The sequence below is a fragment of the Colletotrichum paranaense genome (assembly GCF_030867605.1).
Source record: "Colletotrichum paranaense strain IMI 384185 chromosome Unknown Scaffold_4.1, whole genome shotgun sequence".
Lineage (NCBI taxonomy): Eukaryota > Fungi > Ascomycota > Sordariomycetes > Glomerellales > Glomerellaceae > Colletotrichum > Colletotrichum paranaense.
Window position 1 is genome coordinate 2,698,466 of NW_026848962.1, and position 15,217 is coordinate 2,713,682.

At 51.8% G+C, this 15,217-nt stretch overlaps 5 protein-coding genes across 5 annotated transcripts; 2 read left to right on the forward strand and 3 right to left on the reverse strand.

Annotated features, from left to right (window-relative positions):
* Positions 1-509: 509 nt before the first annotated feature.
* On the forward strand, positions 510-1,019 carry CPAR01_05907 (uncharacterized protein; the record flags this gene model as incomplete). Its single annotated transcript, XM_060490182.1, has 1 exon — positions 510-1,019. The coding sequence occupies one exon, from the start codon at positions 510-512 to the stop codon at positions 1,017-1,019; it is 510 nt and encodes a 169-aa protein (XP_060351648.1).
* Positions 1,020-1,194: 175 nt separating this feature from the next.
* Positions 1,195-1,785, forward strand: CPAR01_05908 (uncharacterized protein; the record flags this gene model as incomplete). The annotated part of the gene is made up of 2 exons (XM_060490183.1): positions 1,195-1,399; positions 1,505-1,785. Coding segments are annotated over 2 exons (486 nt in total), but the record flags the coding sequence as incomplete, so codon positions are not given.
* A 3,966-nt stretch (positions 1,786-5,751) lies between these two features.
* Positions 5,752-9,489, reverse strand: CPAR01_05909 (ankyrin repeat protein; the record flags this gene model as incomplete). Its single annotated transcript, XM_060490184.1, has 4 exons — positions 5,752-8,177; positions 8,238-8,409; positions 8,483-8,782; positions 8,887-9,489. The coding sequence occupies 4 exons, from the start codon at positions 9,487-9,489 to the stop codon at positions 5,752-5,754; spliced, it is 3,501 nt and encodes a 1,166-aa protein (XP_060351650.1).
* An 892-nt stretch (positions 9,490-10,381) lies between these two features.
* On the reverse strand, positions 10,382-13,602 carry CPAR01_05910 (uncharacterized protein; the record flags this gene model as incomplete). Its single annotated transcript, XM_060490185.1, has 4 exons — positions 10,382-12,865; positions 12,938-13,230; positions 13,321-13,382; positions 13,562-13,602. 4 exons carry the CDS (start codon positions 13,600-13,602, stop codon positions 10,382-10,384), a joined length of 2,880 nt encoding a protein of 959 aa, XP_060351651.1.
* Positions 13,603-14,517: 915 nt separating this feature from the next.
* CPAR01_05911 (uncharacterized protein) lies at positions 14,518-14,919 on the reverse strand (the record flags this gene model as incomplete). The annotated part of the gene is made up of 1 exon (XM_060490186.1): positions 14,518-14,919. The coding sequence occupies one exon, from the start codon at positions 14,917-14,919 to the stop codon at positions 14,518-14,520; it is 402 nt and encodes a 133-aa protein (XP_060351652.1).
* Positions 14,920-15,217: the final 298 nt, after the last annotated feature.

The following is a 15,217-nucleotide window of genomic DNA, read 5'->3' on the forward strand; positions in this document are numbered from 1 at the left end:
AACAACTCGACACTCACAAGCCAAAACCCGGCGTACCGTTTTTTTTGTGGATGAATAGCTTGGCGATGCCGAATATGAACAAAATTCTTGCAGCTTTCCCAAACCTTTTTGGAGAAGACACACCTTTTTTTTTTTCTTTCCGCGCCAGAGGGGAAGGCAAAAGATCGGCTGAAAAAGAATTTTTGGGACGAAGTCGGCGGTCTGAAGGGTCTTGGTTCGGTACGTACCCGGCTCTACATAAGGTAGTATAAGGTAAGGCGAAAAGGAAGGAAGGAATGGGAGTTGGGAATGCATCAGTCGTGCTTTGATGTACATCTACATCCATCAAGATTCTTCCCGCCCAGATTCTGACTTTCCTTTGCCTAGACACATTGTAGCCGCTACCTTCTAACCCAACCTATGCAGTCCACCTGCATCAGAGGCAGCTTGCAGTGAGGTACGGTAAGGTACTTGGAGACCTGAAGCAATGGAAAAGTGCCTTTGACTGACCGTTCCTCACCCACGCTGCAATGCTGCATTTACCGCACAGACTCGAGGGAAGGCATTCTGAGTCTTCCATTGACCGTGCTGAATTTCGCCCTCTTTCTCTTCCCCTTCCTCTTGGAGCCGCTATTGACACGCGACGGTATTTGCATCAGTCTAGATCCTCTCGCCGTCCCCGCCATTGCCACTGTTTGCATCTGGGTCATGTTCCAGCTCCCGGCAGCAAATCTACCCCTATTGGGAGGCGAATTCATGCCTGGCAGGGCAACACATGGACCGCTCCATTGCAACGCGAGACAGGCACCATATCCGCTGTCTCTTTGGTCACTGGTGTCTGGACTTTGGAGCTCTCTTCTGAAGCTCTTACCAGGTACCCGTACCTTTCGGCACCGACATGCCTCGACGGGGTTAGGAGTACCGATACTTTGAACCGTATCTCTTCGCCCCATGCCTCCCCCTCAGCCCTCCGTTTCTCAAGCACTCTGGCACTTTGCGGCTTGCCTCCTCGTGCTTCACTACCGCCTGGCTCATGCTGATGCACCCTTACCTGTGGTCCACCCTGGCCATGCTCCAACTTCACCGCCCTTCGAGCTAGCCGGCTGAACTCTGGAGCTTGAGAGGCAGATCAGAGCCAGACTGTGGCAAAGTCAATTTGGTTCATCACCAGCAGCAGCAGCAGCAGCAGCAGCAGAATGCCAGATCCCTCAAACGATCCCGGATGGCCTCGATAGTTTGACGCCGGACTCAACCACAATACCTACTGTATCTACCGTTTCCATCGGAGGCCTGCAGATCCTAGGACAGCCTCTTTTGGAGACCCGAGTTGGACATATCTTGCGCAAGACAGCCTATGCTGTCACTGCTGTGGTACCCAGGCCTTCAACCTACGGGCTGGCAGTATCCAAGACACAACCATGTAAGTTGAAGCTGATTTGCCGCCCAAGATGCATCAGGCGTCCTGCCGCTCCCGTTATGCCTCCTCCCGGGTCATACTTGCGCTCTCTGACGTCTTGTCTCGTAGCAAACATGCAACACGCAGACTGTCGATTGGCCTTGTTCTTGAAGGTGGTGCAGTCACCGCGCGCCCACCAGTCACTCACGCAAATGTCGCCTACGTTTGGCACAAACCGGCGTTCGTCCGTGCATGTGAAGATGGCGCTTGTTCGGGGCAAGATTCAGATCGGAAAATCCTCCAGTCGTAGACGGCGGTGGTGTGGCAGCTTAGCCGATATCGAGTCAGATCAACAACCGCCCCCAACCCTGCACCATTCGACCAGCGACCGCAATTCTGGTCCGTTTTGATCTCACCACATGCCCGAAAATCGCACCGCAGCAGTCACTCTGTACATTGGTTGCCGTGCGTTGAGAAGTCCTTTCCGCCGACTTCCTCCAACTAATTCGCGATCAGGAGATTTTACTTCATTGTGGGATGTCTCTGGGGCGAGACTTGATATAAGTACACGGCGGAGACTCCTCTTGCGTCGCAGTAGGCCAGGGCCAACATGCTGGATTTCGAAATGTTGACAGGATCCAGGCATAGTTGGGGATACGATCGATAAAAGGTGCCCGCCGTCGTTCAGCCTTCAGGGACGGCAGTACGTACCCGGGTTCCCCACGCTTCTTGGTGGGATGACAGGGATGAGCAAAGTATACGTACCTCTGCACGCAAGGAAGTGGTCCTCCATGTTTTCTGTTCCCATTCTTTCAACCCCACGAACGAAGCAGCGGAAAGCAGAGCGGACTGGGAAGACGCGACAGACTGGAGCCTCACGATTGGCCAGGCCTGCTCCAGCCAATCGGGAGTAGAGAAAGTTGCTGACGCGGCTAGCCAATCAAGGGCCCGCAGCTGGGGAAGGGATTTGAATCTTGAATTGACGCCCTCGCTTTCGTCGACGACGTCCAAGGAAAGAAAGTGGCCAAAGATGAGCCTCTCACCAGCTGGCAACATTTATGAATCGCTTCGCATGGCATTCAATTTCCACACCGGAATTTTGCAATGCACAAGGGAAGACCGATGATAGAGAATACGGCAATTGGACTGGACTTTACTCGACTTGCCTCGGGCAAACCCGCGAGACAGAGGATGAAACGACCCAGGATCGAGTCGCTCGACGACCTCCACAGCTCACAGCTTGAACAGGACGTAAAGACCCTGAAACAAGGGTGGGAACGCCGTTTTCTGGAAGCATCATGGCATTCCAGGGTCCGGTTTTTGCCTGCTTCGCTTCTGTAGGTAGCGCTGTGAAGATCAGTCACTCCCTTTCCCCCCCCTCTATTACTCTTTGATTTTCATTTTTCATTTGCTGCCCTTGAAATTTTCTGTTGGGGTTCAAATTTGTTGAGATGGTTGCAGTCCAGGGCAGGGCCTTGTCGCGATGGCAGAGCTTCATTGGTACGTACTGACAGAACCCCACTCAGATGGATGTATCCCCGGTCTTTGCTCTCACAAGTCGTGAGTTCCTGCTCTCTTCCTAGGGATACGTACCTCGGGAACTTTAGCACACGCCAGTCTTGATTCCTTCTTGAGCCTTGAATCTTCACATCCGATGGATACCTTGCGGTGAAAGCACACAGCAATGCCGGTCATTATGATATTCAGTGGACTGGGAAACAAAGCTCCATCGCCTTTTCAGAATCCCGATTATCGTGGAGACCTTCTATCGAGGTTTCAGTTCCACCTAACGCTGAGACCATCGAGATCCCCAAGGACCAATCCCAACATACTCAATTACACGGGGGACAAGGATTGGGACAGGCTGGCAAGTAGCTTGTTGGTAAGGTCTCTCTGCTGCTTACAGCCAATTTTCAATTATCACATGGTAATTGTTCGATATTGATCCTGCTCCGTCTCCCGCCCAGCCTGGAATGATATCCGTTCTGGCAGTAGACGAAGAGCACGCCAGGGGCAAAAGTATGCCTCCTCAATCCATCACTCAGAGGCCACGGCTCACAGACAACGGCTATTCGCACGACGCTTCTGCAATCTGCACTGCTCATCCACTGCTCATCGTGGCACTCGTGCAAGTCGGGCCCACCGTCGCCTACTGTCGTGGACTTGTGGTGTGGTGCCGTCCGCTTCTCATTCCTAACGAACCCGAGGCCGGGCCCTTTTTCACGAACCACAGGGCCGACCTCCTTCACATGTGATTTGCTCCCCTCCATAGGATAGCGAGAAGAGGCGGCAGTGACCACTGACAGGCGCCACAACCTACTCCAAAGGTCACGACATTTCTTTTCACCCCTTGCTAGCACTTCTATCCGTTCCGTTAGCTTTGCAGAGGAATCAGGGAACGATGGTATTGGCACTCTGCTGATACCTCCCCATCTCGGCAAAGTGTCCTGCGAGTTGACGGACCAAGCACGACTCGGGGGCGAGAGATCGTTTGCCTAGCAGTGCCACTGGCTGGAGGCGGAACATTCCCTTCATCCCGTCTGGCCGCGGAGGGCTAACGCTCAAGCAGGTTTACTCACCCTAGCTTTTTTTGGAGGAAATTCAGGGTTGTGTACCTACTCCGTATCTGCTTCGCATCGTCTCTTCGAGGAAGAAGAGGAGAAGATTCGTAGTAGCGCCAATCAATAGTAGCTTGTGAAAGATTTGGCTTGTTGCGGTTATAGATGACCATGTCTCGTAGGGCTTTCAGCTGACGACACTTTTGTCTCGGTTACCCCAGTACTAGTCCGGATGACTGACAGCTCTAGCTCCAGCATGTCACTCGAGGAGAGTTTACGAGTTGCGAGTCTTCGATGAGACATCCGCGAGAGCCACAGCCTCGAGCATACCTACCTTACTCATACTTCTCTCAGTCTTGCCTACCACTAATTACTCACATGCTGTCTTCACTTGATCACTTGAAGTAGGTAATCGAACTTGTTGAAACCGGTTCAAAATCGCAGCGAATCTTGTCACAGATTACCACTACGGAGGATCCCCCCAAGTCTCAGTCAGGTCCATATTTGGCCTCCTATTCACCGCCTCAGTCCCGAGACGTGGAACAACGCTTCCCTGACCGCCAATCACACGATACACGAATACCATTTCTCACCCAGACAGCCTGCTGCATAACAAATAAGCCCCTCTTCGACACCTATTATCATTCATATCCTTATCAAGAATACCTGTCGTCCAGGGCCTCGTGACAGCCTGCAGAACAATACCTAGCGCAGGCTCAATGTCACGGTATCCGACTAACCTGCGTTGCTGTTGGGCTGCCTTACCTCTCGAAAGAAACGCAGATCATATTAAAGACATGTGAAAATACACTTCCCTCCCCAAGGAAATGCCCGAATATCATGTCTCTGATGTCACTCGTGTCACCCTGACATGCCGCCGTTCTCAACAGCTTCATCGTCAGGTACTGCAATACGCTTGATATCTCCCGGCTTGCTCCGCAAGTAGATTCGCATGACTTTCTGTAGACGAGACCTCAGCACAGGTCCGAAGTGCGATCTGTAGCTTACCACCTTACCTGACACCCTCTGCAAGGCGTCACCGGTATACCTACCTATCAGAAGCACTCAGAGTCGCGCCTCCTGCCAGACAGCGCCAGCCCCATCCGTCGCGGCTGAGACACCCAACAATCCAACCCCGCGTCTCAGAGACGCCATCCCCGAGTCACAGAGGAGAGTTTGACAGGAAGTCACTGAAGTGTAGGTATCTTGGATCTCTTGGGGTGTTGAAGTATTCCACTTCTTGCGCTGGGTCAGGCAGAGTTGCTGTTTATATGTAGCTCCCAGTGCTTCCGTATGACTGCCGGCGCTGGGAGATGGATGGGCAGCTCGGGAGGCGCTGCTCTGCAATAGCCAGGGGGAAAGCCGTTGAGTACAACCCCGATTGAAGCAGAGCTGGTGTGGTAGATGGTACGTATCGCACGTAGGTCGTGATATTTGGTAGGCAAAAGTTGACCGTAAGATGGATTGTATAGGTACTCTCAACCTCTGAATGAAGTGAAATTCATATTCGCAGCCGCGAGTGATGAATGTGCTCTATAATGAATCATTCCATTGGTCCTATCACGACTTGGTTCATGTGTGGAAATAGCGGGCATCACGATTGTTTGAACCGCCTTCGTTCACTTCCTCATATCCCTTCATTTACCTGACGACTCCCCTATGAGGTTTCGTAAACTAGCAGCAGCTTAAATTTGGCCGTCAGAATGATCAGGTTTGACTTGAAGAAGCCATGCCTCTCCATTCATCGTTTAGTAGCTTGGATATCTACAGCTATTCCACGGCTGGTCTGGTGGTGAGCATCCAAGTTCGATGGGATCGTCATGTCAGCCAGGAACGAGACGATGTCGGATTTGCCATGGAAGCTGAGGTTGCGCGTCGACCCTCGTCAATGCTTTCGACCACCCGCTGACTCTGCTGTTGGCGATAGTACTGCATACGATCAGGAATGGTTGCCTTCGATTCCTTCAAGTGCTTGTCAAGTTCCTCATCTTCGTCTGAGGTGCTGGCATCGCCTGAATCCGTGTAATCCTTTGCTTTCCAGTATCGTTTCCCATGAATATACTCTTCATCGTACAAATCACTCTCGTTGCCCATGAGATTGAAATGTTGCAGAGCCGCTTGGAGTTCCCGTTCTTTCTTCTCCGAAGGGCCGGCGTTGGCATCATCCTGGCGTAGTTCGACTCTGCCAGGGCCCGTCTGGTAGGAGAGACCCGATGCTTCTAGGCCTCTCCGTTGCTCTTCCGGCACCCAGGAAACATGGGAAATAATCCATGCGTTAAAGTGAGAAGTGTTTGGTTGGAGGAGGTAGTCGTAGGAGCGCTCCAAATCTTCCCGTACAGGTCGATAATGGTCTAACCAGTGACGTGAAACGTATCTCAGGAATGCCCGATGAGGATTGTTGCGACACTCTTTGAGATAAACGCTCGCTTCGTGATGATCCAAGATAGTCTCATTGAATGGCTCCGCTAACTGGATCAAATTGATGTAGTCAGCGCAAAGTTGAAGCATGTACATATTTGCATCCGCCAGACTGATTGAATGTTGCCATTGCGAGACAAACTCCAAGCTTCCCGACCTCTGCCTGTCTTGGTCTGTGGCTAGAGAATGCCTTTTCCATCGGAAAACCATCTTGAAATCGAGCTCGCTGTCTCTATCCAGAAGGAATTGGCGGGCTGTCTGGTGGACTAGATATATTTTCTGATTGCGAATTCTGACAAAATGGCCGCAAATTTGCCGTAGATGATTTACGAACGGCCTGTGCACAAGACTTTGCAGCTCTTGCAAATTAGAAACCGTTCGCATCTGCGTTGCTGGCTGTCGGTTGATGATAGTGTGATTCGCCTCAGGCCAGAGGGAAGCAGCCGTCATACCTCGTCTTTCGATATTTGTCAGCTTCGGCGTAAGGTTTGTTGATCCCATTATGCTTCCGTTTCTAGTGATGACTCTTCGTTTCGTACTCTCCTTCACTGGTCTGACTGCGGAAGATGAGGAGTTTGATGATAAGACCGTCGTGGCCCTGGCAGTTCCAGGCTTTTGGAAGGCCTCGAGCTCTGACACCTTCTGCTGACCGAGGTGTTCCGCAGAGAGTCTCAATTCTGAGTGGTTCAAAGCTCGTTTTGACTCTTTTGTATCTGGCTGTTGGTGGTGGTCTTGATTGACTTCCACAGCTCCGCATAACTCATCTAAAGTCAATGGGCGAACGGCGGCAAGGATGAGTAGTAAAACCTTTCTAGTCTTCAAAGGTGATGCTCGACCGGACAAAAGCTTTTCGTAAACGTCTTCGAGCTTGGTAGTAGCCAAGATGGCTTCGATCTGATCCATTGAAATTCCGTCCACTTCAGCTTCTTTTACGATGTTCAAGACCAAAGACACCCAGAGGAAAGTGTAATCGGCATTGCTGATAAGCCGCTTTTTCAGTCGATCAAGAATTTCGGTAGACAATTCTGACTGCTGACCAAGATCTGAAACTTTCGATATCACGAATTGAGCGATATCCTTCGCAACGGAGACACTCTCTTCCTCGGCACTAAGCCTGAAACTGCAACCATTCTTGCTGTACTGTGAGACAATGTTAAGATTACCGTTACCCGACCGGAGTCCGAACCTGCGTTCGACTGAGTTGAGCGGTCGGCTTAGGAGAACGATTTTACAGGCTGGCCTCGATTCGACGGTCAATTCTTTGCGAGACTGGAAGAAGTCCGCCAGAGCTTTGACGAGCTCATCCAAGGACTTCTCTTCGCACTCATCTAGACCATCTAGTATAAACACCATCCTTTTTGTGTTTACATCATCCATTGTCGCTAGCAGAATAGACCAAAGTGTGGGAAAGCGATTGAAACTACTCTTCGGCATGCTGAGGTATTTGGCCAAGGCATGATGCATTATCCGACTTTGTTTGGAGAGTAGCTGGTGAAGGACCGCCGAAACAGCTGACGAAGCATTGTCCTGGTTTTCTAGTCCTTCCTTGAAGAAGAAGTAGCAGACATGGGTGTGGAGATGTGCGCTGAAGGTTCGTTTTTGGAAAAAGTCGACGAGATACTTCGCTACTACCGACTTTCCACAGCCAGCATCGGCTGAGATCCATAGAAGGGCTGAGCCTGGTACCGAGTCCCATAGAGTCCATATCTCATGTGAAGTAACCCACTCGCAAGTCTTGGGTATCGGATCGTCGATCTGGTCAAGATGGTATTCGTATTCTGAGTTCAGTTCCCTTAGACAATCTATTGCTGCCGGCAGATCGAACCCTCGGGTTCCATTAGTCGATGTGTCGATGGTCAATGGCATTTGTCGTTAGTTATACTCACGAACATCACTTCTTGACCCCAATGTTCCCACCGCCTCGCGAATAGCTAGAGAAGCAGCCTTGTATCTTGAGTCTTCTGGTGACGGAAACTTGCAGATGGCTGAGTGGTTGGCGTTCGAGGCAATGTGTAATTCTTTAGGCCAGTTCAATATGGCCGATTCCTTCTCGACGACCTGAAGTCTTCTTGTCAGTTTCCACCCACAATGCATGGTAGGGAGGCTTCTGATGTCTGGCTGACCACCATACCTTGCAATTTAACCCCTTCATGCGCAAATTCTCATAGAAGCTTCTAACTTCGAAGTTATCCCCACGAGCTGCGAATGACTCGGATATGCGCCTCAGAAACTTTGAATCGACCTTCAAACTGCTCGATAATTTGCTATTGGTTGTGTATCCAAGTGTACTAGCTTTGACAATGAGAGTGCCGATTTCGTCCCATGCGGCCAGGCTGGAGCCACGATGCGGTGTACCGAAGAAAACCACACCGCAGATATGGTCCAATATACAGGAGTAGTGGCGACGTTGCTCATGGGCCATGATTACGGCCTGAAACAGTCAGCAAAAGGTTTTACGCGATTTGGGAGGGCCGCGAAATCCTGCGAAATGTGACATAGGAAATGAGGAGAGAGGATAGGGTAAGAGAAAGACACTGCGTATACTTGTTTGAAAACCAGACCCCCAAGACTATGGCAAATGAAAACAATACGGCGCTGTTTTTCTTCTTCGCTTGTACGCTGGGCTTTTAGTGCCCAAAGCAATTCGGAGGCAAAGTCTGGTATATCTGATTCGGATCGACTGAAATAGGTCTTGGAGTTGTAGCCGAATGTCAAAATTCGTGCCGTGGGTATGTCTTTTGGCAGGCATGAAGAGTCGCTCAGCCACTGCAGTCTCGTATCGGCATCCATCCATGTCTCTTCGTGGTGACCATTGAGCCCGTGAATAGCTACAATGTCCACGCATCCTGTCCTGTCCGACGGCTGCGGGACGAGGATCTTAAGGCCGTAACGAGATGCATCTTGTTTCCTCGCAGCGGCTTGTGCAATGCGTCTACCCGGATCTCGTGTAGAGTCGATATCTCGCCTCGATGATGCGTTCAAGTTGCTCCGAAGATCGTCCTCTGTCGATCCTGCAGTGTCCTCGGGGTACGGACTACTCGTCTGAAAATCGGTGCCAGCATCTGGATGAGTGTCGTTGTTTTCGGGAGAGGACTTGTTAGACTTGAACAGTGCCGATACCCGCGATCTGAGGCCCATGATCAGAAACTCAGCAAGAAGTATGATTATTTGCGACTCTGGTAGAGCATCGCTCTGAAGAGGAATCAAAAAATGTGACCAGGCTGAAGTTCGGCTACAAAAAAGGAACCAACAAACTGCCCGCTTGGGGTGTCTTTGCACCGCCCAGGGCAACACGGTGCAGGAGCGAAGCTAAACCCCCTGTCGCATAATTTTATTACATGGCGTTGAGAGCCTGCCGAGAGTATTGCCTGCTGCGGTTGCCTCAGTGTTGAGTGACATTATGGCGAGGAGGAGGAGGAGGAACCAGGCACGTTTAAGGCAGGCTGGGCAGGCGCTTATCCTGTCATTTCTGCATGGGCGGCAAGCCCAGCCACCCAATCATAACGTTCCATACAATGACGATTAGACAGGCTTTGATACTTGACACCGACGAATTGAGTGGGTGGTGTCATTTCGGTCTGAGTACATGGAGGATGGCTGAGTCCAAGGCCCATGAGCTTTAGCCATATCGATCTCGAGGTATACTCACAGTTGCGCATCGATGGCGAGGTGATTGTTGTCGATACTGAAGTAGTTATACACAACCAACTGAGGTTGAACCGAAAGCCGACAGTAACAACTCTGATGAGCAGAAATTAGCAGTTCAAAATGATGAATCTGAACAGAACCAACTTGAAGTGCCACATGACAGCGATGTCCTCATTTATGTACCTAAGGTGGCCAAAAGCCGCTACCTGTAATCGTGTTCGTTCCTCGTTATCCCTAGATGCTCTATCAACGGGATGTCAAGCATGAGCCAGCCTTCTGATCAACCCAACGCCGGATGCCCAGTTCTTATCCAAGTTACGCCATGCATCCAATGCTATCGAACCGGTGTTGCAATGAAGATCAAGAAAAAAGGGGTATTTCATCAAACCGCAAAACCAAGTTGATCTCGCTCATCGTCCACAAGTCGTCCCCATTCCAGCAGTAGCCGAAACATGTAGATACGCATGTCTTCTCTACGGAGCGCTTTGCGGCTCCACGCCCTGCCCTCTTCCGCAATGGCCTCTGCTCGCCTCTTGCCTTCCGTGTCAATTCCAAAGTACGAAAGGAGATCCCACAGCTCGTGGAGTCGCACATCGACCGGGACGTAGTGACGCCACGCGTGGACCCTCTCGTTGAACCAAGTCCGGAAGAGGCCGGAGCGGTATACGAGACTCTTGCTGCGGAGGAAGGGGATGAAGCGCCCGCTGAATCCCGCGCCGTCGAGGTCCATCAGGTGTGCGTACTTCCAATGGTCGGTGAAGGGGACCTGGGACTTGTCGGGTGAGTCCTGGCCGATGCCCCAGAAGGTATCCTTTTCGCTTTGGCAGTCCTCTCGGTGACACTTGGTCCATCTGCTCACGAAGCCAACATCAAAATTTGGCAGATCATCCGGTCCCAAGACCAGTGTCCGACCATCCTGTTGGAGTTTGGTAACCCTCATAATCGAATTTGCAGCTTGGACGAACCGAGCCCTGAGGAAACCCTGCCACGAGCCCCAGGCTGCATACCCATCCGACGATGACCCCCTCCAGAACATGGTGTTCTTCTTCTTGCTCCATTCCACGTCCTCGTTCTCATCGTACGCGGCCTTGTCGTCGTAATTCCAAGGCGAAGGCACCAATATATCAGCAAACCCCGACGTTCTGCTTTGACTGAACACGGGAAACGCATCTCTGGTGAAAAGGGCCGGCGCCGGAGACAATAGAAATCCGTGAAGGTATGCCAAGTCCGGCTGGTGGCAGAGGTCTGTAGCTGAGGTCCAGTTCGAGACGACGGGGTTCTCGAGCGCCTCAAAGACGCGGATAGCATGTGGCAGGAGACACCCACGGCACGCCTCTTTGCGGCTCCACCATCTCGTGTTCCGGGCGGCCGAGTCAGGCGGACAGGTTGGAGCAACAAAGTCGTAGTAGTTTTGATCTCGGATGCGGTCTTCGAAGAAGGGTGACCGCTGCTCAGGTCCCTTAACAGCATCGTCGTCACCCCAAACTGCTGACTTGGATCTGTCAAACGTCTTTCGATCCTCCGAATTGAGGAGCCTCGTCCTCGATTCCAAGCCAACGCCGTGAAGTCCAGACATGTCTTCGAAAGGGATCGCCACGCGAGGCTCGTCGTTCAGGTTGATGGCAAGGTCCATGTCGGGGAGATGCTCGGCAAAGTCCTCAATCATGTTCTTCATAGATGTCATCATCCACATGTGGGATCCAGGCGTACCGGGAGCCACATTGACCTTTCCCCCACGAATCCGAATGCCTCCAATGCCAAGCCACGGTATCTCCAAGGAATGCTTGGTACGATCTCGCAGGACCTTCGGCTCAACGCCCCAAAACGGGAGTAAATCGTCGTTTATCTGGGTGAAATCGTCGATGATGGGCGAACCGTTGGTGACAGCGTACTCGTACCACTTATCAAAGTTGGGAGGTGGTGCCACACCATAACGCTGTTGATATTCTTTCGCCGCGACCTCGAGGGTGGAGCTCTGATTCGCTCTCGCGATCCAGGCGTCGGATTTGGTATTGGCCGTAGAGAGAAGATCAGGGAAGGATAGAGTATCGGTGGAGTTAAAGTCCGGGTAAAAGATAAGGTAGGTTCCGCAGAGGACGCCAACCAGGACGACGTACCACATCAAGAGAAACCTAATGAGCCGTGGATCTCCCGGCGAAGATCCAGAAGCGCTGGCGATATCCTTCTCGTATCGCAAAAGGAGGCCGACGCCGACTATCGTAAGACCACTAGCTATCATGTAGGGCAGAGAGCCGTCCATGGGTAGCGCGGTTTGCAGCATGCGGACGAGCTGATGGGCATAAACGCCTGAAGCAGTGACAATCATGCCCAACGTGCTAGGATGCATGTCACTCATGACATAAAATCCCAATATCAGCCCCAGCGACGCCACTGTGCTGTCCGTCAGTAGATCTCTGATCTCGACAAAGTGAAGTCCAAACGCCCAGCGGGTGTTTCGAGCGTTATGGAGGGAGAAACAGGCAAGCAAAGCCAGAACACCTGCGGACCCTAGAAAGAGTTTTGACACGAATCCCCAAGCCTGCGGTGCATCATCCACGGTGTCCTGCCGCCATTTCGACAGGTAAAACAGCAGCAGCGCATCCAAAATGACAGTAACGACCTGGGCTATGGGGATCTGTCTCTCCCACCGAAGAAAGCCTGCTGGACATATTGCGCCAGCCGACTGTGTTGATAGGGCGAGAGTGGCCCTCGTGGCGCAGGCCCAAGCGATGGCGATGACGAAGTAGCGCAAGTGAGCAACATTACAGCAGCGTCGAGATCGAGCTTGGTCACCGTTGTGTTGTTGGAGTCGTATGGTGGAGGGAGAAAACGTTGTGTAAAGGACGACAAGAGCTGGGAGGAATACCTGTGCGCGGCGTGTTAGTTCTTCGCGGCCATGGGAATTCTTCAGCATTGCGATAGCTCTCGGTCTACGAACCTCGAAGCTCTCCCAAGAGCAGTGAATCGTGCGGATAGTGCGCCAAAAGAGCAGCGATCGCAGTACAATAGCGCATCCTAGGAAGAAATAGGGCGACAACAAGAACCGAGGGTTGCGCGCGACATCGATGCCAGCTTGGAGTCGTTTTCGCCAGCCATTTTTCGAGGTTGAAAAGGTTGCCAGTTGATACCCGCTGCTGCTTGCACTTTTCCAGGGCGAGATCTGTCTGCACCATATCGCAATGAGTAGACCGGACTCGAGGAGCGTCAAGATGGAGAAGTGTATTGGCCGCTCTGCTTGGTGTTAGTAATTGTCGTCCATGCAATGGTTATGTCGCAATCTGTAAGCAAGGCGAGGTAGAGAGAGTCCGTGGGTTTACTGACCAAAAGCAGCGCTGCTGTTAAACCGTGAGGATATCCATGCTGTGCATGCAAGTAGTAGAATACTTGGAACGGATTTAATGTCAGCAATGTCACTGGCGCAAATCCAAATACAATTAGGCGAGACATGGGAGAAATTGTGTCAAAAAGCTGCAGGTTTTGAGACTTTTTCTGATGCCATCTGAGACCGCATAGCAGGTAGAAGGTACACATAGTGCAGCAAGGAATGAGGGCGTTTACTCACCAAGCCGCCAAGATGCCATGTCTCTTCAGCGGGGCCGCCATCGGCCTTTGTCAACTTGCCCTACCCAGCGCCGGCTTGGCAAGCAGAGAGACGTCGACTCCAGATGTAACGGGATAAATTGATGACGGGGAAGTGATCTGGGATGCGCGAAGAAGAACCAAAGAAGAATGCCAAAAGGATCATGCTACTGTGAGGTAAGCAAAGTCCAATGCGACCATGACGTTCCTTGGTCTAATTCCTACACTCCGAGGCAAACAGGACTTTGCTTTAGTGTGGTGTCGCGGCGCGCGCCTATGAAAAGGATGGAAGCGGCAGGCAAGGTGACAAGACAACCCAAGGGGAGGTAAGTACTTGTAGCTAGGTAAGCTGACGGAGGGGTTTAAGGCTAAAGCAAGGTCAAAGCTGAACCAAGCCAAGATCAGAAATAGAGAAATGGAAGAGAGGGAACAAGGACAAAGACGGGGGGGAATGGGGGAAGAAGGAATAGAAGAAACATGCAAGACAAGGCCGGCTCGAGGATAGTGCTTTCTGAAGAATGGCTAGCGTACGCCCGACACACACACGAGTGACAAACAGAGACGTCCACCCGATGGGATACTTCGATACGGAGACTATCAGGTAATACTAAGGTATCTGGTATCTTGGGGCAATGGGGGGCCTGCTTGGCTGCAGTCGCTACTGTCGCTACACACACCCAAGACGTGTCGAATGAGGCACTTAATTGTTGTGATTGCTGTATAAGGTAATTACAGAGAGAGGTAGGTAGGTAACACGAGGCAAACAAGCAGACGGGAAGGGAAGCAAGCAACCACCATGGCACCAACGACGACTGCCAAGTGCCAAACCTTTCCTCTTTCTCACCCTTTAGTTAGAATTCGGGGAACTTGGAGGGGCTGGGAGAGTCCATCCAGCGTTTGCTGTGCCTTCTTTCTATCTCTGACCAAGGTACGGGCCAATCATGTTCTAGCGGGCCTCCCGTCCAGTACGGCGTAGCATTCTACCGTCATTGTGCCGTACAGCCGGTCCACACACGAGGGTGCACCAAGAACCTTGGTTGGAAGCTGCAAATCCCCGTCTGGTACGGAGTAGGTAGTAGTCTCTCCGACTCTCTGGCCCGTATCGTGTTGGACACTGGTCCATGGTCCATGGTCGTCCAAGGAACGTGGCGTTGGACGCGACGGGTTGGGATGCTTATGGGCCTTGGCCTGGGCCTGGGCCTGGACCTGTGTTGTCGCTTCGCTACAGAGACTGCGTACAAACGGGGCCGTTTGTATACTGGGGTTGAAGAACACGAAGAAGTCGTACGGAGTATGGAGTACCAGGGGAAAAAAACGGGAAACACAAACAGACGAAAGCATGGCGTCATGGGCGCAGCTTTCTGTAACGGTTGATGTGGCTTTCCCAGGAACGGGATGCGTAAGTACTCAGGTCCGTACCTTACCTTAGCTGACGGGTTCATCAAGCCATGCCCAAGTAACTGGAACCGGCAGAGAGAATATGAATAGGAGTCGAATCCTTACTTCGTACGCCTTACTCCTGACTTCGATCCGGAGGGATGCTTTCTGCACGGCCACAGTCGTACGTGTACCTCGTACCGCACATACTGGTCCTTGGTGAAAGCGGCTGTGGTTGTGTGTGGAGAAAAAAGAACGGAAT